General features: G+C 46.5%; 2 protein-coding genes across 2 annotated transcripts; one reads left to right on the top strand and one right to left on the bottom strand.

The window, feature by feature from the left end:
- Window positions 1-2,290: 2,290 nt before the first annotated feature.
- LOC110015002 (uncharacterized) lies at window positions 2,291-16,067 on the top strand. Its single transcript, XM_020702787.3, has 3 exons — window positions 2,291-3,874; window positions 7,282-8,332; window positions 14,035-16,067. Exons 1-2 carry the CDS (start codon window positions 2,642-2,644, stop codon window positions 8,188-8,190), a joined length of 2,142 nt encoding a protein of 713 aa, XP_020558446.1. The 5' UTR covers window positions 2,291-2,641; the 3' UTR covers window positions 8,191-8,332; window positions 14,035-16,067.
- Window positions 10,738-19,859, bottom strand: mydgf (myeloid-derived growth factor). The gene is made up of 6 exons (XM_023954620.2): window positions 19,615-19,859; window positions 18,236-18,286; window positions 18,105-18,166; window positions 17,782-17,863; window positions 13,799-13,871; window positions 10,738-11,845 (listed from the first exon to the last, which is right to left on the bottom strand). Exons 1-6 carry the CDS (start codon window positions 19,774-19,776, stop codon window positions 11,766-11,768), a joined length of 510 nt encoding a protein of 169 aa, XP_023810388.1. The 5' UTR covers window positions 19,777-19,859; the 3' UTR covers window positions 10,738-11,765.
- Between the last annotated feature and the right edge of the window lie 1,924 nt (window positions 19,860-21,783).

Here is a 21,783-nt window from a genome sequence, read left to right as displayed (position 1 = left end):
ATTTTAAAGTTTCATTTCTTATTTTAAAGAACATTTCCATAACTTACAAAAGTTTGGCTTCATTTACACTGAAGACTTCAGGAGTCTGTGAGGCACCAGTCTAATTCCTGAAGATCTGAATCCAATGAAATCTGGATGACGCCTCAAATCCTAAAAGGTAACATTAAATCTATTTAAAGAGCATAAAGCAACACATGAAAACTTCAGTGAAGTATCAGTTATATGAAGAAAAGTACCACTGCCTCATCATCTATTTTTAGTGGTCTGTGAATTTGAATATGTTGTTTTTAGCCAAAATGAAAAAAAGAATATCTGTTGTTTTCTAGGACAGTTTCTGTAGAGCGGCAGGGGCTAATGAGTTATTCACCTCTGAGTTGCGGAAGGAGCAACCCCGCCCCCCTCCACGTTGCCCTTCTTGTTGCTGAGAGCTCTCTTTTTACACTCTCTCCTGCTAGCTCACAGCCCCCCACACCCCCAACCTAATATTAGGGGTGCAACAAAAATGGCAGCCACATCGTAGAACCATCCGGTTCTGATCCAGATTCCAGGTCAGACCAGGAAAACAGAGACGTTCATGGATCTGTTGGTCTGCATCAGAAAGGGGCGGGGCAAGGAGCTGGTGCCCCGCCCAATGTAATTTTTACATCACAAATGTAATCTTTTTCAAATGACATTTTGTTCCCAGTGAATTAAAAATAGTCAGAAATGCAATTTAAGCTTAATTTTCTTTATGAATGTCCTCCATCACCAGAACGTGTTGAAAACGCCAAAAACAGGATTTTCACCAGAAAAGATTTATCGCCTCAAAAAAAGAAATTACAAAAAGACTTTTTTGTTTTTGTCAGATTGTATTTAAGAAAGTAAACAGAGCCTTGTTTTCAGAAAAAATTTCTTACTTTCTGTCTTGCATGATAAATAAACTTATTAGGAAAGTTTTTCATCAGCAAATAACTTAGTTTAAGAAAACATGTCTTAGAAGCCAGAAGTTTCTTTAAAAACAAGAACTCTTGGCAGATTTCTTTAAAGAAATGTGGTCAAATTGTAGCAATTTTTAATTTATTTCTAGTGTTGAATCTTAAAAAGCCACTTATCAAAGGCTCCCAGCCTCCATCTTTTAGGAAACATGAGATCTTCTTCTTCTCAGAGAAAACGGCTTGGTGTTGAACAGGAACACATGCTGGCTGACAAAGAAACTATCAAAGGTTATTTCTCAGGGATATTTGCTTTCCACAAATCTACGTCAGGATTCTTTTAAAACTCTGCTTCATTGAGTCGGACTCCAGCATGTTATGTGCAACAAGAGGCTTTAAAAGATTAAGAGTGACTGCTTTACTGCTCCCTCTCCCTGCTTTTTGCTCTTAATCCAGACTAATGGTCACTGCAGGCTGACAGCATCTTTCAACAGCCTTCTCATCCGGAGATGACATCAATCCAATCTGCTGTGCAGGACGACAGCGGATGAAGTCCTACTGTAACTGAACCTGCTCTGCTGACAGATCCTGACCGTCTCCATGATGAGTGACATCACACTGTTGGGGTTTTTGTGGCGCTCTGCTGGGGCTTTTTCCTTCCCCATGCAGCCACAGAGGGAGGAACCCACCAGTGAAGCAGCAGCTGAGACACAAAGCACCTAGGAGGCACCTCTGAGTTCGTCAGACGTGAGGAATCTGATCCAGACAGCCATAAATTTGAATTTAAATGAGAAGTCCCAAAACAGGAGCGGCCTCTGTTTAATTGGAACAAATGGAAGTTGGATGTCTGTCAGAAGTGAAGAGGAAGACCTCAGGGACCCGACGGGACGCTACTTGTTGACAGTTGATAGGCTGCTGCTGTTTGCAGCCGGGCAGCTGATAGTTCCTGTCAGCTGGAGCTGAAAATGCCCCCTTCCCTTCATCCATGGCTGTTGCCTCCACACCCTTAAACCCCCTCTGGGGTCCTGAGCGAGGGGCTAAGCCGGGTAACAGAGTAATCAGATGAGAACAGAGGCAGGAGGAGTCACGTGGGAGGGGGGCACGTTTGCTGAAGGGGATTAATAATCTGGCATCTTGATTGAACTTCAGCTGCTCTCCTTTGCAAATTGGAGGTGGGGTTGGGGGGTGGGGGGTTGTTCAATGATCCAAAAGACAAAAAGACAGATTTGCAAAGACGAAGAGAGCCGAGAAGAGGCAGAGATGGGAGCGGAGAGAGGGAGTGTGAGGAAGAGAGAGCGAGGATAGGAGGCGCAGCGCAATGCAGTGGGGAGGGGGGAGAGAGGGATGTAGAGGCGGGAAGCCCCCACCGCTAGCACACCAGACAACGCAGGCAGGCACCGAGGGAAGACGGCGGCAGAGGGGGCCCCTGGCATCTCCAGACGCTCTCCGGTGATGGGATGAGGGGCTCAGGAGCACCACGACGGGGGGACGAGAGGGAGGAGCAGGGAGGCGACCCATCCAGAGACAGGCATCGGAAACAAGCAGATCTGAGCCGAGGAGGAGAAAAAACGGAAAAAAGTTTGGGAGAAGGAGAAGATGAAAAGAGGCTGAACGTCAAAGTGGAGGTGATGGCAGCGGTGGGAGGAGCTTCATGGAGGAGGAAGGTACCTTAACCTCAAGTTCTGCTCCTCTTCTTCATCCTCTGAGGCTGCGAGACATCATCCATCACCATGTTCTCCGACGGCGGGGAGCAGAAAGGCTTCAAGTCCCCCCACTTCATCCCATGGTTGCGCAATAGTCTGAAGGGTCATCACAGCAGCGGCGACCTGGGGCTCAACGGCCCGTTCCGGTCAGGTTCAGAAGCCAGGAACCACGTGACGCCGCTAGAGAAAGCCAAAGGCATCAGCTTCTTCTCCATCCCGGGAAAAGGTCGGCCACAGAAGGGCGAGCTCCGGTGTAACGGCATGGGGGTGCTGCGGGGGCACCACGTTCACCCAGGCAAGCAGACGGAGGACAACCCCAGGAAGCAGAGCCAGACCAAAGAGCGGGACCCCAAAGCTGCACCGAGCCCAGGTGGTGGGCCGCCAGGCCTGCAGGACGCCGCTCGGGACAGACGGCGGGCTGTGAGGAAGCACAGCAGCCAGCTGAGCCCGCAACAGCGTGAAGGCGCTTCCGCCTGGAAGTATGGGCCTCTAGTGGGACCTCCTCTAGTGGGGCCTCCTCTAACGGGACCTCCTCTAGTGGGACCTCCTCTAGTGGGACCTCCTCTAGTGGGACCTCCTCTAGTGGGACCTCCTCTAGTGGGACCTCCTCTAGTGGGGCCTCCTCTAACGGGACCTCCTCTAGTGGGACCTCCTCTAGTGGGACCTCCTCTAGTGGGACCTCCTCTAGTGGGACCTCCTCTAACGGGACCTCCTCCTACTCCTGTTGCGGAGGAGTCCATCTGCAGCATGCCTGTTGCTCTGTGCATGGATGAGCGGACAGGACAGCTGCTGGACCGCAGCAGGCGCGCCACATTCCGTCACAGAGACCCGCTCTCATCCATCTGGCTGAACTCAGACACTCAGGGACACACAGAGCGGCAGCAGGACTTCAGCTCCACCTGCAGCTCCATCCACAAACACAGCCGGAACCAGGACCGTCTGGACCTCAAAGAGCCACCTGTGGAAGGTTTCAGGGAACCCCCCAACGGCCTCGTCTTCCCCGCTGAGTTTCCCAGCAGAACCTCTGGATGCACAGCGACTCTAAGAGGCCCACGGAAAGCCAGAGCGGACCCACAAGCAGTAGCAAGCACGGATCAGAACCGGACGTGGGCACGGCACAGACCCAACACTGAGGCGGTGTCGGAGAGGAGGGAAGCCGGCTGCAGAGGGAAGGTGGTGAGAAACCAGATCCAACGAGTGGTGGACAACCTGGAGAAGGTTCTGACGGCTCTGAGGGACGTTCAGGACGAGATGAAAGAGGTAACTGGGTCTTTTATTCTGAAGGGACAACCAGACCAAAGTATCCCTCAGAACCTTTTCTATCAAAAACAGGAAAAAGGATGGGGTTCTGGCATCCCTTTTTATTCATTTTTCTTCTAAAAGCTTGTCAACCTTTAGGGTTTGTGCACTTTCAGGTCCACATAAGATCAGAGATCAGATAAATGTTGATCATTGATCACAACGTCAGAAGCATGGATGCAGGAATCAAACCCACTTCCTCCTGTCCTCCACCAGCAGTCAGGAAGCTCCTGCCAGACTCATGCGTACTTGTACATGAAGTGAATAAAGTAATACTTCTGACCCATTTGGCTGATGCATTCATGAGCTGCTGGGATGCTGCTGTGTGACGGCGTTCCCCCTCTCCCCGTCTTCCCGCCTCTAACCCCCCCCTCGTGGACAGCTGCTGCTCCAGGCGCGGCTGGAGAGCATCCAAAGCTTTTTGTAATCCATTTACGTCCGAGCATCTCCTCCTCGGATTCTGCTCATCCAGTCAAAGTCACACGCAAAGCTCAACCGGTGGCTTTGGATGGAAATCTGTGAGGTCGCCGCTAAACCCAACAACTTCATCCCTGTGGATGAGAGCTTTTAGTTTGCAGTTATGAAAAAACGAATGAGAGTGGAGGAAAAATAGAGATGACAGCTGGACCTCCCAGTGAGGAGAAATGCTGATCAATAAAACGATGATTTGACATGAGCTCAGGTCTAACAGGATCAGTTCCTTCAGCAAAGGGACAGAAAACAGCAGCTCAAGCACAACAAGCTTCTGCTGAGACGCTCTGACACAGCTGCAGGGAATCAAACACTCAGCTAAACCAAACCAAGGTGAATGACCCGACTTAGCAATTAAGGTCCGGTCTGCAGCTCAGAAAAGGGCTTAACCCCCCCAGTTATTAAAAGCGAAGCCCTCCACTCTTTTATCCCTCTGAGTCTTGACAATAACACGCATCTCCGTGAAACACGCTGGTGCTTCAAAGTACCACCAAATGTCTCTTTCAAAATAAAAATCTATCCACATCATGAAAACAGAGAATCAGGTCATCCTTTCAGATCCGCTGGCATGTTGTTGAACACGGAGAGCCAAACTCATCCGGCGTGGACAGGATTTATCTGAGCACACGGAGCAGGTGGGGAGCTAGGTCAAACATTTTCCCCAATCTCTCCATCCTCCATCATTACACAGCCGCATGCACGAGCGTGCACGTGGAGCGGGCACGTGTGCCAACCAATTGTGCACTGAGTCTAAACACAGGAAATCCTTAAATCAATGCGTTGCAGCATCTTTTCTTACATTAACCCTCCTGTTATGTTCATTTGTGAGGAACAGAAATGGTGTTCCTGGGTCAATTTGACCCGGTGCATATTTAATTATCCAAAAGATTTCTGAACCCAAAAAAATCCTAACAAGCAGTGTGAATATTTCATTACTAACTCCATTATTAATTATTTTATCAATATTTAGTACAATGGTGTTCCTCGTTTCACCACTTTGTTACTTTTGAAAGACCAACACACAAAAAACAACAGTTTTACACAACATAAATGTTGTTTTACATACATGCACTGTGAACCAGAAATCTGTGTGTGTGTGTGTGTGTGTGTGTGTGTGTGTGTGTGTGGGGTGAAATATGTGTAGCTGCAAAAGAAAGAAAGACCCCGACATTTCTGACACCTTTGTACCTCCAGTTTGACTGCTGGGTCAAATTGACCCACAGGGGGTGGTTGCAAATAGGTGAGATGAACCATTTTCATATTATATGTTGATTATATTAATTAAGGCAAGCAGAAGAAGAATCATACTGAAAAAATACTTTCAAATATTTTTCCTAGATGTTCAAATTTTAAAATGGGGCAATTTGACCCGCCACATAACAGGAGGGTTAAGGTTAATAGAGAAAATCAGCTGCAGGGACTTTTTTAAGGCCAACCCCCTTTTTAAGGCCAGCCCCCCATTTTTTAAGCCAAACCCCTTTTTTTAAGCCCAACCCCCTTTTTTAAGCCCAACCCCCTTTTTTTAAACTAGTGTGACACACTTTTGGGAGTGACATTTTCAGTCCTCCTTGAAACACGGAGCCGCTGCAGTTCTTCCATCAGGTCTGCACTAAATCAAGCCTTTTGTTGGCCACAATTCAAATTGAAAGCAGACTGCTGGTGGGATTTCAAGCTGCTGACCGTGGAAGTGCGATGAGTCCAGATTCAGATCCTAATTTGACCTCTCCTCTTCCTCACTGCAAACTACTTGATGCTGGCACTGAATCTGGTTTTTGGACTTTCCAAACATTTGGCCAGGTTTTAAGTTGTTCCAACTTTGCTCTGCTCTACACCCCCTCCCAAACTTTTCAGGATTAATCATTTCAATGCATAAAATAAAATAAGTATTTTTAAACTTGACATATTTTTAAGAAATTTTATCTTTGAATGAGTGTTCCAGTTTTATGAAGCAGACTTGTTTGATTTAGGGAAATTTGTCTGCTAAGGACCTAGAATTCTCAGACACATTTATTTAAAATGTGTCAATTTGGTGGTAGATATATTATAGTCTAGAAATAAGGATAGTTGGACTGTTGTAGCAGCTACAATAGGATATATTATGTTTTCGAGCAATACACGTTTATTTTCAGATATTTTATTTCCAAGTATCAGAGCAGAAAACCTAAATATAAGTGTTTTAAAACTTATTTAAGGCTTGAAAGGGCAGGCGTCACTAATTATTAGAAGACACCTAACAAAGACCAAAGCATAATCCATAATCTGTGTTGTTTAACTTGATTTTTGAAGGACATTTTTCCCTCGTTGAATGCTTTTGATAACTTACTATAAGATTTCTTGATAAGTAGAAATTACTTGATGCAAAGACAAATCCTTTTCAGTTTGTAAAATTCCTAAAATCCAATCATCATTCCAAACATGTGAAATTCAGAATCATTTAAATGCAACATCAAAACTTCTAAAAATGTTAAAAATCTCTGCCAATGAGGTTAGAAAGGATGGATTACCAAGAATTCTTATAAGAAAGAAGTACTGAGACCCCTCCTTTGAAACCTAGCTTGTTTTGCTATTGAAAACTTTATTGATAGGATTAGAAGACTATATTATAAGATTATAAAACTTCTTCAGATTCTGTTTTAGCAGTGATCAGTGGGGCACATTTGCTTTGGTTCTGATGATTTTTGGGGTTTTTCTTTTGTCCATCTTCAGTAGTTTGATGTGTTGATATTTGCATTTGTAAAACGTTTGGTTTACTTTGTTTTTCATACAGACATCATCACAGTTGTTTTGATCAAGGGGAGGAGTTGTTAGCGTGCTGTGGACATATGGAACATGCATGTATGGGAACTGCATGTTTGCAGCTCCTTTTCCTGACTTTTTCATCCACGTGTGTTCTGTAGGTGGTGCAACAGATCGACTCTCTGACCTCCTCCATTGATCTGAATGAAGAGGAGCAGCAGGATTGTGGAGGAGACCAAAAGCCTCCCAGCGACAGCAGCTCCGGTTCCAGCTCCACCCATCCGAGGTCTGCTGATGCTGGAAAGCAGCGAGGAGCGGCAGGCTGGAGTGGCGCCGTCAGGAGAGAACATCCCAGCAGGAGCCAGTCTCCAAAGAACCTGCAGACGGGCCGGACGGCCGCTGGGTTTCTGTCGGAGAGCAGCCGGACTCTTCACTTGGCCTCCGGTCCGCTGTTTTCTCCCAAAAAAGCTGGATTGAAGAACTTCTCCACATTAGGTTCTTCAAACCAGCTTCCAAACCTGAACTCCAGCGATCATACTCTGTCTCCCCAGAGGAGCCTTCCCGGTCGGCCTCCGACTCCCGGTCTTTCTCCTATAACAGTCAGCCTCCATCGTCCCCCCAGCCCTGCCTCCCAGCCTCATTCGCCTGGGGCGTCCTCCTCCATCAGGACCAGCCGCGCATCCCCTCCCTCTCGGCTGTCTCCACAGCCCTGTCCGCCCCCTGCCCTCAGTCCTTCTGTCATCATAGAGACCAAAGGGGGGCCTTATCAGACCTCACAAAGCGGCCTCCCATCTGCCGCTGCCCTCACTCCATCACCGACCCACCCTCAGTCCGCCAGCTGCCCACCCACAGACTCCGACATCCAACCTGTGCCGCTCGATGAGCAACGAGCGTCCTCGGCGGGCCCTTCTCATCTGTGCCCGGCCGCAGGGAAACCACCCACGGCACAAGGTCGTGGAGGTCGTAAGCCTCCGCCGTACCCCCACAACAGGCTCACAAAGAAAGGGAAGGAGCCCCGCAGCGCCCCCCCTTACCCTGAGAAACGAAGGCTGCTCTCGACCACGGTGTGAGACAAAGGAGCCGAGGGAGGAGGCTGACCGGAAAGAGCCGTGTTGACAGCACCAGCCGCATGTCTGCAGGAGGAGATTTAAGGCTCACCACGTCGAGCTGAGAACACGTTTCCACGGTGACAGGATGCAAATGCAACTCATGGTGAGTGACAGCCACTTTCTGTTGTTGCTGTTTCTCTGTCATCTTACAGGGCACAGTGGCATCTGTCTGGGGTATCAGAGGTAACAAGAGTCTGTGTGCAGATGCTCCCTGAGCTCTTTAGTGGAGCGGCCCGGGGTAATCAGAGAGCTGGGACACAAACGGAAAGACCCCAATCTGGAGGAGGCTGTAAACATGTTAAAGGAGGGACTGCACCTCAGCATCCGGATGTGTGCACTCACCTGCACCGATGGCGGTGCTGTCGATGCAGAAACTGCTGAGAGGACGACGGCTGGATGACAGCTCAGTGATTCAGAAGACTCAAAATCCTCTGAAGGGAAGGGGAGAGATCTGTGACAGATGTGGAAGTTAGCAAAGAACTGAATATCCTGATTGAGTTTGACCTGAAAGGCTCAGCGTTTAGTTACACGCAGAGGAGGGGTCGGCCGTGAAGAAGCCTGTTTGTCTCTAAAAATACCCCCTCCTTTCCTTCATGACTGACCCGTCCACAATCTCCATCTGTTCACCTCTAAAGGCAGAGATTTAGAGGGCTGGTATGTTTGCAGGGAGACCGGGACGCCAGCTGGGCTTGAATAAATAAGGAAGCTGCAGGACTGTCAGGGTTGTGAGGCGAACTCCCGCTTTAGTCTGTGTGATGGATGCTGCCCTCATTGGCTTTCCCTTCTCAGACCGTTAAAAGACTGAAAGAAAAAGGGTTCCTGCGTTAAGCTGTTCATCTAAGGCTTCATTTCAGTCTTATTTGAAAGAAAACGCTCAATTCTTAGTCTGAAGATGTGTCACTGAAACACCAGGAAGTGATGTTCTTGTCACGCTGGATTTCAATCCCATAATGACTCTGATGCTATCGGCAGCACAGACAGAATATTGAAGAGTCAACCACAGAGGCTGAACGAGCAAAAGTAGATCCTCCGCAGGTTCAAGCCCCACATGCATGTCCTCGGGGAGAACATGCATGTGGGGCTTCTCCACACTGTCCTCCCCACTGTCCCCACAGTGTCCCACAGAGAAATTCTCTCTTGTGTGTCTGAAATAGAGCAGGGTACCGCGTTACAGATGTCCAGCCAAACAAAGCCATGAACACAGAGCTTGATGATGATTGGTAAGAATTTCGGCCAATCACGCACAAACCTGATCCCGTCAACGAGCTGAAAGTTTTAGGCTCCAAACAGTGTTTGGAATGTCTCTCCATACAAGAGGGGCTCAGCAGGTGCTGAAGGGAGATGGGTCGTCCTGTGCCGAAAAACATTTGTAATTATCTGCAGATACAGTTTTATTGCAAAAAAATGAGAAGAAACATTTGTTTTATGAAATGGGCAAATGTTTTCTGTCTTAGAAATGGGTTCATAATGGTGAGAAGCAGGACTGGACTGATTGGTCCAAATCGGTCTAAGTCATCCACTCCTGCCAATCAGGAGTGAGCTCATTGGAAGGCCACACCCCTACCACTTGAACGTTTTATTGAGGCATCCTATTGGTCTATTTATAACTTAAATAACTTCCACTAAAGAAAAAAATGAAAACGTGCAAATTGAGCCAATATTTTCGCACAAATGGGAAAAGAAAACTCTTAAAGGTTTCAGAGTAAGATGACTGATACCTGTTGATTTCTCTATACAAGTCTGGGTAATTCAGGTATTTCCTGTTTGGAGCGCCACGGGGGAGGAGTCACTCGGTCCAGTTCTCATTTACAGTCAATGGACTCAAGAGTCAACAGAGGACTTCTTCCCACCAAACAGGAAGCTACAGTGCCAGCTTTGCTCCAAAGATTTACAAAATAAAGGTTTTCAACGTTTACCAGAGTTCTACAAGCGACTTCTGGATGTTCAAAGGTCCAGAAGAAAGCTGTGGATCAGCATTGAACCCGTGACTTTAGGTACGAGGACAGTCCAGGATGTCTTCTTGGCTCCACATGATGATAAATCTTTTCACGCATCTATCCTTGTAAGCCCACAAAGATCAGCATTCCATATATTCCCATATGCGCATTTGGATTTGGTAGATCCGCCCTGCCAAGCTTTTCTCCCCAAAAAATCTAACAAAAGAGGCTCTTTATCCCTTGAATGGTATATTTTAGGACTGAATATGCAGATTGACTATGCTTTCAGAATACATATTGAATTACTCGGATAAAGCTTTTCCAACTGAAACTTCTTTGTTGAAAGTTTTGTTTTAATGGAAGCGGAAATAAGTACTGCATTACTTTAAGTAAGGGGCTTGTTGTGCAAAGACGAGACACAAAAACGCCATCCTGGGTGTTCAGCGTGTCCCGGCTCCGACAGCACTCAGAATATTTAATGCCTCTACTCCCCTTTCATGTTCACCCTTTGACAATGATATGGGAGGTTCAGTCAGATCACGACTGATGCAACCAGACAAGAACGGCGTCATACGTGACAACACATCTTTATTGGAACAGCCCTCGCATTTCATCAGGAATGGGAAGGCCAGCAGGTGGAGGAAGAAGAGCTCAGAATGAGTGACATCGTGGGCGTTTTCTCCACGTTGAGTCGGGATCTGGATCCGTTCCATTTGGTCGGACAAAGCTGTGACAGATGAGAGACGCCACGCTCAGACCCAACACCTGAATAACGGCACCGCGGGGTCGCATCAGCAAACTCCTCCAATCTGAATTGAATCCCTGGACGGGGGTGTTGATAGATGAAGCAGCCGTGATCTCCACATGCCGGAGCCGGCGGGAGACGAGGGATGAAGAAGTTCAGAAACCTGCTGGGTGTTTTCACTGATCCCCCTCTGTGGCAATAAAAGATGAAAGCAGCGGAGAACCTCGGGAATATCTGATGTATGGCCTCTTGCATCATCATCTCTGCTCTGTACTCCAGGATTTAGGTTCATGAAACTAGACCGGAGCGAGGAAAACCAACTAAAACGCAAGTCTGACCCAAAAATGTGGAGCGTCGTAAATTCAAACCTACAAAGAGACTGAAAGGCTCAGTGTTGACCCCACATCCACGGTAACATGTAGCAAAAAAACAAAAGAAATGAGACGGTCCTCCAGAAGATAGCCGTGGAGCAGAGTGAACGGGTCCTTCTCTTCCGTCTTTCTTTGAGGAATCCCGTTCGTGTTTGCATTACGATGCCGAGGATTACAGGAGATGGACAAATCTGTCTAAACGTGATCCGCTGTCTTTATCCCCGAGACGCCGATCCTCCACAGTTTACAGTCATGCACATTTCCTCTAAACCCACCAAAAATCATTCCAAAAGCCTCAGAAACAACATTTGATCAAAACAGAAATTCATTCATTGGACTTTTTCCCTCTTTGTTTGTAAAGATATTTTCCAGACCAAACGGCGTCCAGCCTCGGCCTTCGGTGGTCTCGCTTTCATTGGCTCCTCCTCCCAGAGTCCAGCAAAGGGCTGTGATTGGTGGAGGCAGTGCCTGACTTGTGAGCCGTCACAGCTCGTCGCGTTGTGTCCGTCCAACGGCGGTCAGTTTGGAGAGCTGGGCATTGAACCTTCCTTCCTTGTGGGTCACTGGAAGCCATAAGACAGAGAGAGACGGTCACATGGGGGAGAAAATACGCTGGGCGGGGCCACAAGCTCCCTGCTCCGCCCCTTTCTTATCCAGACCAACAGATCTTTGTTTTCCTGGTCTGAGCTGGAATCTGGATCAGATCCAGTCGGATGGACAGATCCGATACTGATCACTGTTTTTGTTGTGCTGGTAATAGTAGTCTGGGGGGGTGAGGGGCTGTAAGCCAGTGAGACAGTGTGTAAACAGAGAGCTCTCAGTTATGGGATGTTGGTCAAACTCTGGCTAAAAGGGAGAGTGGGCGGGGTCGCTCTGCACCAACAGTCCTGCCCACATCTCAGAGGGAAACTACTGCCGCTCTGCAGAAACTATGAAACGACTCTGGTTGTTGGATGTTGGCTTAAAGAGCAATGGGAACGCACTGAAAAATAGATCAAAAGAGGATCGGAGTGGGACTTTAACGAATGTGAGAATCTGGATGTTTGCATTGCAGCAGACATGAGTTCCCGTGTGCCCGTCTGCTAAACATGTCTACCCAAATAACATTATTTTACTCAACTAACAGAAGCCATTCATCGTTTCTGGAAACACTTTGCTCCCCAAAGAGCTGTAGACGGATTTACATTAACCAGGCAAACAAGTCTGCAATTTAGATGAAAAATGTTATCAACTGGCATAGAATGTATTTAAGAAGACAAAGTTCAGTCACTTCTCCAGCATAAAACAGAGTTTTAGTCTCAACCACCGACTGTATAAGAAGACTGGACTGAGCGAGGGTGATGTCACCCATAGAAAGGGCCTTAACCCAGTCACCCCCCCCCCAACACAACTCAGGTGAATTACTGCTGAACTCCTTTTCTGTGTCACACCCTTCCAGACGTCATTTTTCTGTCTGCTCCTGATTCAACATTGGAATAAAGACAAAATCTGAAATACAACTTGAAGCTTTCCTAAAATAGAAAATCCTCAGAAAAAACGTGAACGTGTTAAACACCATTTTCATCAAAGTGGGTCTTTAAGTACCAAAGGTTGCAGTTCCCAACAAGACCACTGGGGGCAGACAGGAGCCACACTGACCCTCATGTTAGAAAGTCTGTTTTTACCCAGACGGCTCGTCGTGTACAGAACAGAAACTGCTGAGTATTTGACCCATTCCCTGGGGGTCAGGACCCCCACCCCCCCTATTCAAACCTCATGCTGAGAGTAAAGCAGGGAGGGATTGATTCCATTCTTAGAGTCTTTGATTTGACCCGGCCATGGATTTGAACTCACGACCTTCCAGGAAATGCCTCACTGCCGGCTCTCCCTCACCAGGGCTTCAGGCGCCGCCATGTTGAAAGTAATTAGTCCGAGTCGCTCCGAGTCATCGTACCTCTGGCAGACGATGACTTGGAGCGACTCAGACCAATTACTGTCAACTGGTTTCAACATGGCGGCGGCGTTCAGGAAGCAGATGTACTTCCTGTTTGGGAACAGGAGAAGGGAGGGGCTGAGCTTGTTTTTACAGTCGATGTGGCGCCCCTGAACCCTCCAGTGGGCGGAGCTGTTCTGATCACATTGACCTAAACAGCTCCCTCTTGTGGAGTCGGCATCCCCAAAAAGCCCGTCACACGCCGCCCACGGTCTGTGCAGAAGTTTTCCTCGGCGTTGGGATTATCCACCAATCTGTCGTCATTACCGGGCTGGCTTTAGCGCGCCGACTGTAAGCCGCTGCTCGCCGGCGTGTAATCTGCTGCAAGTGACAGCCCGGCTGTCAGATCCTGCTAATCACAGTGAGGACATGACACCGCCGGCGAGGACCTGTTCAGAGCAGAATAACGCCGCAGGGACGCATGAAACCTGCTCACAGCTGGAACATATGCTGCAGAGGAAAGGCGGCGGGGAACCTGCAACCTGATGGCGGGGGTGGGGGCAGGGAGCTGATTGAACATGTGAAGACGCAATCAATTCCTCACCTGTTGATTCTGCGACGGTAAACTCCTCCGGCTTCAGAGGCACGTCGCTCTGTCCTCCTGCTGCTATCTGTGACTGAAGATGCAGGCGTGATGAAGACGAGGAGGAGGGGGAGGAGGCAGAGTGGGGCAGGAGAGAAAAAGGAAGGCAGAAGATTACTTAGTTTGTGGCAGACATGAAGGTCACAGAGATGCTGCGGTGTGTTTGCGTGAGCGTTTGCTGTGTTTTTGGTTTGCAGGCCGCGCAGCCACAGCAGGAGGAGGAGGAGGAGGAGGAGGAAGAGGAGGAGGAGCTTGCACACGGGACACGAGGAAGCCGCGTGTTTCACGGAGCAAACCGTGACTCAGCGGGAGTCCAGGCATCCGCCTTCATCCCCTTCTGCCGCGTTTCCACCATGACGGCGCCAGAAACGCACAGAAATGATCCCAACAGGTTTCATGGAGGGTGGAGGCACTAGAGCGGGGGTCTGCGACCTTTGACCCCTCAGGGGGGTAAAATATCCAATCATAATCCTTCTGTCTCACCGCAGTGGTGGGGGGCAGACTCAGAAACTCACGAACATTTGCACCCACCGAGCACCCGTTAAAAAGGAATTTTGGGCATAATGAATGACCCCCCCCCCAAATAAAAAATGATGACATCACAGCGGGAGAAACCTTTAAAAGAATGAATGGGGCAAAAAAAAGTCTAAATCTTCCAACAAAACCAAACACATGGGGGGGTCGGGACACCCCTGGGAATTTTTTGAAATTATTATGGGATGGCCACAGGACCTATGGCATGTCACAGCAAAGTGTGAAATATTATTTGCACAAATGTTCTAGCAATCTTCCTGAAATTTCACTTACATGCCACTAGCTCTACGGAGCCCCCCCGGTGCCAGTGGTTGAAACAAAAAGCCACTGACACCTGGGGGGCTCCGTAAGCTTCAGTATGCAGCTATTATACTCCACTTAACGCTGACCTTTGACCTCGAGAAGAGCCAGCCATCTCCATTCGCCCCACCCCCAAGGAAAGAAATAACCTTTGGGACCTTCTACAGATGTCAAATCAGGGGGACTTTAACCTCCGAACTCCTCAAGTGTCATCGGGAAGGAAAAAAAGCGTTTGTAGATTTTGAACGGCGTTGGTGTGATGAGCTCACAAAAATGGCCTTTGCTCCTGAAATCCTGAAAATTCATAACATAAATCTTTGGCTCAAGCTGAACGAAGCGAAAAAACATAAGATATGACTATAATAGGAAAGTGGGCGTGGTTAACAAAGAGCCTCTGTTGCCAAGGGAATCCAAAAATGTACTTTTGCAGATTCTTCTAAAAATGACAGATTCCTGTTTGTCAGCCTCAGGCCGACAATAAAGAAAGTGGTTGCTATGGCGATAAGGCCAACAGAACAGCTGGACTGACTCTGCCATACCGCTGTTGTTCTCCTGACAGTTCGGTTCTCTGATCAAACAGATGCAAAGCGGTTTGTGTTTTTCTGGTAAACGCGCCCCCAGGGGCTTCACTGTTGACGGTTGCAGCCCCCCCCCCGCCTCAGAGGACGTGTAGTAAAGGTACAGCAGGCCGAGTAGTTCAGACGAAGGCAGAGGATGAGGAGGAGCTATATCTGAAGAACACAAACACACAGATTGTGTGTTTGCTCCTGCAGTCTAACATAACTGGGACAATTGAGACAATCAGCAAAAACTGTTAGGAAAGAGTTTTGATTGAATGAGAAAAACTGAGTTTAAAAGGAGAAATTCTAAAAGGATTTTCCATCCGTTGGTGAAGCCGAAGCCTCCGTAGGTGAGCACAGGTGTGTTCACTTCATGAGTCCATTTTTAGTGAAGCTGCAGGTCTGAATGCTGCTGGACTTCAGACAGTGTGAATAAAGCTTGATTAAAAAAAGGGATTCTTTTAGGATTTGAAATTTGGTAGTAGTATCATGGTTTGGCTCTTTTGTTTTTAAAAGGACAGAAGTGATTTTCTGGTTTCCAGACTGAAAGTCGCAGCAAAACCATCCAGTCGCCAACCCTGAACGCTAACCTGAACCTAACGCTAATCTAAGGGGGGTAAAGTTATCCGACAAAAAAAACACGAAGAAAGTTCCGACAATCGTAAAAAACAATCCAGACGATTGTTTGTGGAAACGCTCAAACATTCCTGGGGGGGTTATCCCTGCAGAACCGATCAGCAGTTATTGGTCTGTGCTGCAGAAACAGTGACGTGTAGAGGCTAGAAATACATCTGAATACAATCAATCAAAAATGGAAAATAAAAGACTGTTGTTTGGTTCTATTGTCTTTTTACTGCTATAAGAAAGAGACATTTCTGTGGTATTTATGCACATTTTGATGCATATGTGAGGATAATTGTTACTTTGTAGCCATCTTTAAAGAAAAACAATATTATAGTCTAGTCCACAGAAACCAGCCGTGTCCAGTCACAGTGTCAACATCAGTGCCTGAAGGGGCAGAAACGTGCCAGGAAGGGGCAGAAAAGTGTGAGGAAGGGGAAGAAACTTGCGAGGAAGGGGCAGAAACGTGCCAGGAAGGGGAAGAAACTTGCGAGGAAGGGGCAGAAACGTGCCAGGAAGGGGCAGAAAAGTGTGAGGAAGGGGCAGAAAAGTGTGAGGAAGGGGCAGAAAAGTGTGAGGAAGGGGCAGGAACGTGCGAAGAAGGGGCAGAAACGTGCGAATAAGGGGCAGAAACGTGCGAGGAAGGGGCAGAAACGTGCGAGGAAGGGGCAGAAACGTGCGAGGAAGGGGCAGAAACGTGCGAGGAAGGGGCAGAAATGTGCCAGGAAGGGGCAGAAAAGTGTGAGGAAGGGGCAGAAACGTGCCAGGAAGGGGCAGAAACGTGCGAGGAAGGGGCAGAAACGTGCGAGGAAGGGGCAGAAATGTGTGAGGAAGGGGCAGAAACGTGCCAGGAAGGGGCAGAAACGTGCGAGGAAGGGGCAGAAACGTGCGAGGAAGGGGCAGAAACGTGCGAGGAAGGGGCAGAAACGTGCGAGGAAGGGGCAGAAATGTGCGAGGAAGGGGCAGAAACGTGCGAGGAAGGGGCAGAAACGTGCGAGGAAGGGGCAGAAACGTGCGAGGAAGGGGCAGAAACGTGCGAGGAAGGGGCAGAAACGTGCGAGGAAGGGGCAGAAACGTGCGAGGAAGGGGCAGAAACGTGCGAGGAAGGGGCAGAAACGTGCGAGGAAGGGGCAGAAACGTGCGAGGAAGGGGCAGAAACGTGCGAGGAAGGGGCAGAAACGTGCCAGGAAGGGGCAGAAACGTGCGAGGAAGGGGCAGAAACGTGCCAGGAAGGGGCAGAAACGTGCCAGGAAGGGGCAGAAACGTGTGAGGAAGGGGCAGAAACGTGCCAGGAAGGGGCAGAAACGTGTGAGGAAGGGGCAGAAACGTGCCAGGAAGGGGCAGAAACGTGTGAGGTGGCATCTCTTTCTTCCTCAGAGACTCATGGTGAATAGGGAAGTGTGGAACAACAAGCTCTGCCTGCAGCGTTTGCCTTGAACCCGACACACACAGTGCCATCCTGACAGACTCGTCACTTGCAGAGATGTTCAACAAGACTTTGTCTGCATGTTTGAGGTTATTTCACAGAGACACTCTGCCATAAGAAGCCTTTATCACGGCCCTGACAGAGTGGAAACAGCCAGCAGAAATCCTGTCACTTTGCATCAGCATGAGAGGCCTTGTGACGACTGTTGCACCAGCAGACGCCGCTCTGTCGACTCCCACAAAAGTTACGACACGCAGGTCGAGGAATGGAAAAGTTCCCTCACTTATGCTAAGTTGTACAGCTTTGGGGATTCACTACACAAAATGATTCACTACACAAACCTATTTACTGAAATTGGGAGGAAGTGAATAACGAGATCCGTCCATCAGAAGTGCATGAAAACTGCATTTGTGTGTCTCAAAAGTGGACGTTAGCCTCCAGAAAACCACTTGAACCAAAACTGAAAACTTCCACACTAGATAAAATGCTGATTTCATACTTACGTATGCATTGGCATATTCAATTCTGGTTCCTTTGAGCTCAGCCTTGAACTGAGTGAAAAACAGGTACGACTTCCCCTGAGGCCTGCCACAAAATGAAAAAGACATTTATGAATCCATTTGCATCCAATCATTCCCTCACAAAGTCACCCATGAGCACGTTAGGACCACGCAGAGAGGCGGAGCCTCAGCAGACGCGCCCACGACACCCGTCTGCCATGATAACAGCAGGTCACCGCCGTGAAGGAGCGCCGCCGCTGACTGCTCACACGTTTGTCCTCAGACATGCAATCACGCCACTGAAGGAAAAGCCAGCTCAGCCTCACCTCCACACGGAGCAGGAAAAGAGCGAGTCGTCGTCACTCAGGCCAACACTCATCAGCCATTGCTGCGTTGAAAGACAGATACATTTTTAGCATTTCAGCCACAATATTGAATATAACCAAGACAGGCTCACCTCATTGGTTCCCCCTTGTGACGCGTAGGTGAAGGTGCACTCATAATCCCTCTGAAAACAGACAAACTCTCATTTTTCCCTCTCTTAGTCACTTTTTAAGATAAAAATACATCTATTTTCCAAACACTTTTAATGGAAATGCATGATGAGTGTTATAAACCAGGCTAATTGTTGAGTCAAAAACTATCCAACTATCCACTCTGTGCTGTTCCAAAGTGCCTCCCATCACTGGGATGTTAGGGTTTGGAGGAAACGTCACCGCCCACACCATGCATGATGCAGGGCTCACATTTGCCCCAAAGCAGGGCAAATATTTCATGTTTTGACCTCAATACAGTTTGTTCAATGGACACGTGCAAAGCTTAACCTCTCTTTTCACATTCCAAGTAACCATGGTTTCCAGAAATAATCTGTTTGAATTTGAATGTCTTTCCTAAACTACTAAATGTAATTGTAAAAAAACAACAAAAAACAAATGTAACGATAAGAAAAGTCTAAACAAGGACAAAAAAACAAGATACAGTAATATTTAACCCTTATATTGGGTTTGGGTCAAAATTGACCCGTTTTAAGTGTTTAAGAAATGGGTCAACTCAATTTGAAGGTAACATTTTTAGGCTTTTTGGAAATCTCAGTTGAGCCAAAAGTTTATGTCAAATTGCATTTTCCCTGATGACAATTTCTGATTTTTTAACTCGTCTATAAAAATTTTTAGGATTGTTGAATAAAGAAAAACATCAGACATACAAATATTTTTGATAAAGTGTGTACACTTAGTAAGAAACTATACTATAGAATAACTGCAATCTCTTTCCTTTAGAGAAGCCATACAGACCAACTTTAACCCAAATAATCATCTTCTGCAACTGCAGCCTCTGTGCTTTTATTTTGTAGTAAATAAAAATCCCTTGTAGCTGCAAACGACACCATAAAATAAAAGCATTATTATTATTGGTAATCGTTTCAAACCACCACAGTCCTTGAATAATTCAACCAATCAAAAGAGCCATTGTGGCGTTCAGTCATCGACGTGTCGGCTTTTTACAGGCTGTGACGTCATCATTGTGCGACCACAACTGATCGTACAAGTCCAGTTTTCTGTCAGCACAGTTAAATTTAAAAATGTACTTAAAAAACGTGAGAATGAACAACGACAAAGCCTTGCAAATTATTTAAACAGCAATATTTCTCCTGGTTTTAATATAGTGAGCAGAAGAAATGAGGCGAAAACACGAACCGGGAAGTGAATTTACAATGAAACTAAGAAAACTGCAGACGATCAATCAATGTTATACCTCAACCAGACGTTTCTACAACTGAGGTTGAATTTATCGCAAACAGTTGAACCAAATAAAAGTGTAAATAAGACAAAGACTCACAACTCCCTCCGTGAAACTGTGAACTACTCCTCCGGGTTTCACATTGAACTCCACTGTCTTGGTCTTCTCAGAAGAAGCCTCGGCCGCAACAAACACCGCAATGATCCCGCATAAAAGTAGAAACGCCATGTTATGAACGCAGAAGGGTCCCGGGTTTGTCATCTCTTTCTGTGCTGCTGGAGAGTCGCTGACAGCTGCAACCGGATTTAAACAGAGACCCCGTCGACCGGTAATGACGTCACACTGCGAGCAAAACCAAATCGATATTTAATTCGCCGCAAGGGGGCGCCACAGCAGCACAAAAAGACCGACAGGTTTGAAAATTCATGTGGAAGTCCCTCATGTGGATCTACGGAGAAGAAAATAATGATTGTTTTTGATATTCAGTTTAGAATTGTCCCCTATAGAGAACACAGTCTGGAGGATACACCATAAAAACACCAATATTTAAGAAGAAAAACTTCACAAGTTCAATTTAAAAGCAGCGATAAATAACCAAGGGTGCCTCGACATTGTTTTTTAGTTTCTTGCTACAAGAAAGTAAGAAACTTTCAAAAATAAAATTATTTACAATTGTTAAAATAAAACTAGTCACTATCTATTGGTGTTTTTTAAGCAATAATATTAAAACTTTTTGAGATTTTTAACCCTGGAGAGCCAAACAGCAAATTCCTTCTTGGATTTTAAAGTTAGTTTTACTTTTTTCTCCCTTTTGTTTGTTTGTTCATTTTAGGTAGCAGCAATTACAAAAATCAAAAATAAATGTATGAAAAATAGATTTTAAAAAAGCAGCGACATAATCAGTCCTCCGGGGTTAAAATTAAGCTTCTCTAAAAATTTCAATAATGCCAAATTAACAGAGAAAGAAAACTAAAATATGATTGATAACAATGTTAAGAACAACAGAGACATTTAAAGTAAAGAAACAAATGTGGTTTTAGTCAAATATTTCAAATGTTTTCAAGCATCTTAGACTGAAAAAAGACTTGTGTCCATCCTTAAGACGGCCTCACCTTGGTTTAGTTTACTTTCTTAACAGTTGTGTTTGCCTTTTAATTTTAAAAAAATGAGAAAATTATGAGGAAGAATCAACATTCTTGATCTAAATGTCCTCGGATCACTTTAATAAACCAATATGTGGAAACTTTCCTGGCAAACCAGTCATCAGGGAGCTTTTCCACCCAAACATCATGTCGGCTTTCTGTAGCAAATATTGTTCTTCTTCTTTTTTTCAGCAGCATTTGCACAACAGCAGATGGTAACTTTCTCATGTCTGCTCCAGTTTGTCTGTTCTGACCTGAGCACAGCCGTAAAAAACAAGCTGTGCGTGAAAACATGTTCCAAAGGAGACGTCCCAACTTTGTCTGACACTCATGTGCAAAGGAGCCCATGAGCCTTCTGAGCATGCTCAGACACTGCCGCCTCCAGCACGCCACTCATTCACCTCCTCACACGGACGGCTGAGTCGTTTTCTAGGGATAGGAAATATGATTCGTTTACAGCAAAAACAACAACAACACTGAAATCTTTCCCAAAGAAAAATGGAATAATGTGCAAATTAGAATTTCTTGTCTTTCCCTGAAAGTTGGACTTTTCCCTCTCAGGTCGTCAGAGTAATGACTGGGTCAACAAAGAGAAAAATATTGATAGAAAATAGTCATTTCCCCACAGCTCACGGAAACATGTCCCACTTATGATTCAGATAAATATTTATGGCAGAAGTGAACATCATCCACGGAGGAGAGGAACAGAAGATTAGTGTCCCCGCATGGTTTCAGTCATGATGTCAACTCTTATTCCAGACTGTGCACACATGCAGGGAGCAGTAAAAACTAACATTTGGTGTTTTTTTAAAGTGCTTCGGGGTAAAATGGCTGTTTTTATTCGCTTTGACTGTGATGATGTCATTCTGAAGCAGCTTTGTGAGATAAAATCCTCATTTCAAATGTGTTTTTTTCTGCTTTAAGAAAGGAAAACTGTGGTTTCATTTCAGTAAACAGGGGGGTCAAACTCATTTAACCGAGGGCCACATCAGCGTAGTGTCTGTCCTCAAAGGGCCAGATGTAACTTATACATGTAACTAAATGTAATGAAAAATAAACGTAACTTCAATGTGAAATAATGTATTATTTATTTATTGTAACGTTTTGAATGACAATTACAGTTGCA

Source organism: Oryzias latipes, chromosome 4, assembly GCF_053564925.1.
Source record: "Oryzias latipes strain Hd-rR chromosome 4, Olatipes_Hd-rR_3.1".
Classification (NCBI taxonomy): Eukaryota; Metazoa; Chordata; class Actinopteri; order Beloniformes; family Adrianichthyidae; genus Oryzias; species Oryzias latipes.
Note: the sequence above shows the minus strand (reverse complement) of the source record. Positions and strands in the feature narration are given on the sequence as shown.

What these genes read in the sequence shown, in the direction of transcription:
- LOC110015002 (XM_020702787.3), top strand. Translation starts at nt 2,642, where the DNA reads ATGTTCTCCGACGGCGGGGAGCAGAAAGGCTTCAAGTCCCCCCACTTC. An exon ending in TTCAGGACGAGATGAAAGAG is followed by an intron (nt 3,875 to 7,281) that starts GTAACTGGGTCT and finishes TGTGTTCTGTAG; the next exon opens with GTGGTGCAACAGATCGACTC.
- mydgf (XM_023954620.2), bottom strand. Translation starts at nt 19,776, where the DNA reads ATGACAAACCCGGGACCCTTCTGCGTTCATAACATGGCGTTTCTACTT. An exon ending in ACAGTTTCACGGAGGGAGTT is followed by an intron (nt 18,287 to 19,614) that starts GTGAGTCTTTGT and finishes GTCTGTTTTCAG; the next exon opens with AGGGATTATGAGTGCACCTT. An exon ending in TTTTCCTGCTCCGTGTGGAG is followed by an intron (nt 17,864 to 18,104) that starts GTGAGGCTGAGC and finishes ATTTTGTGGCAG; the next exon opens with GCCTCAGGGGAAGTCGTACC.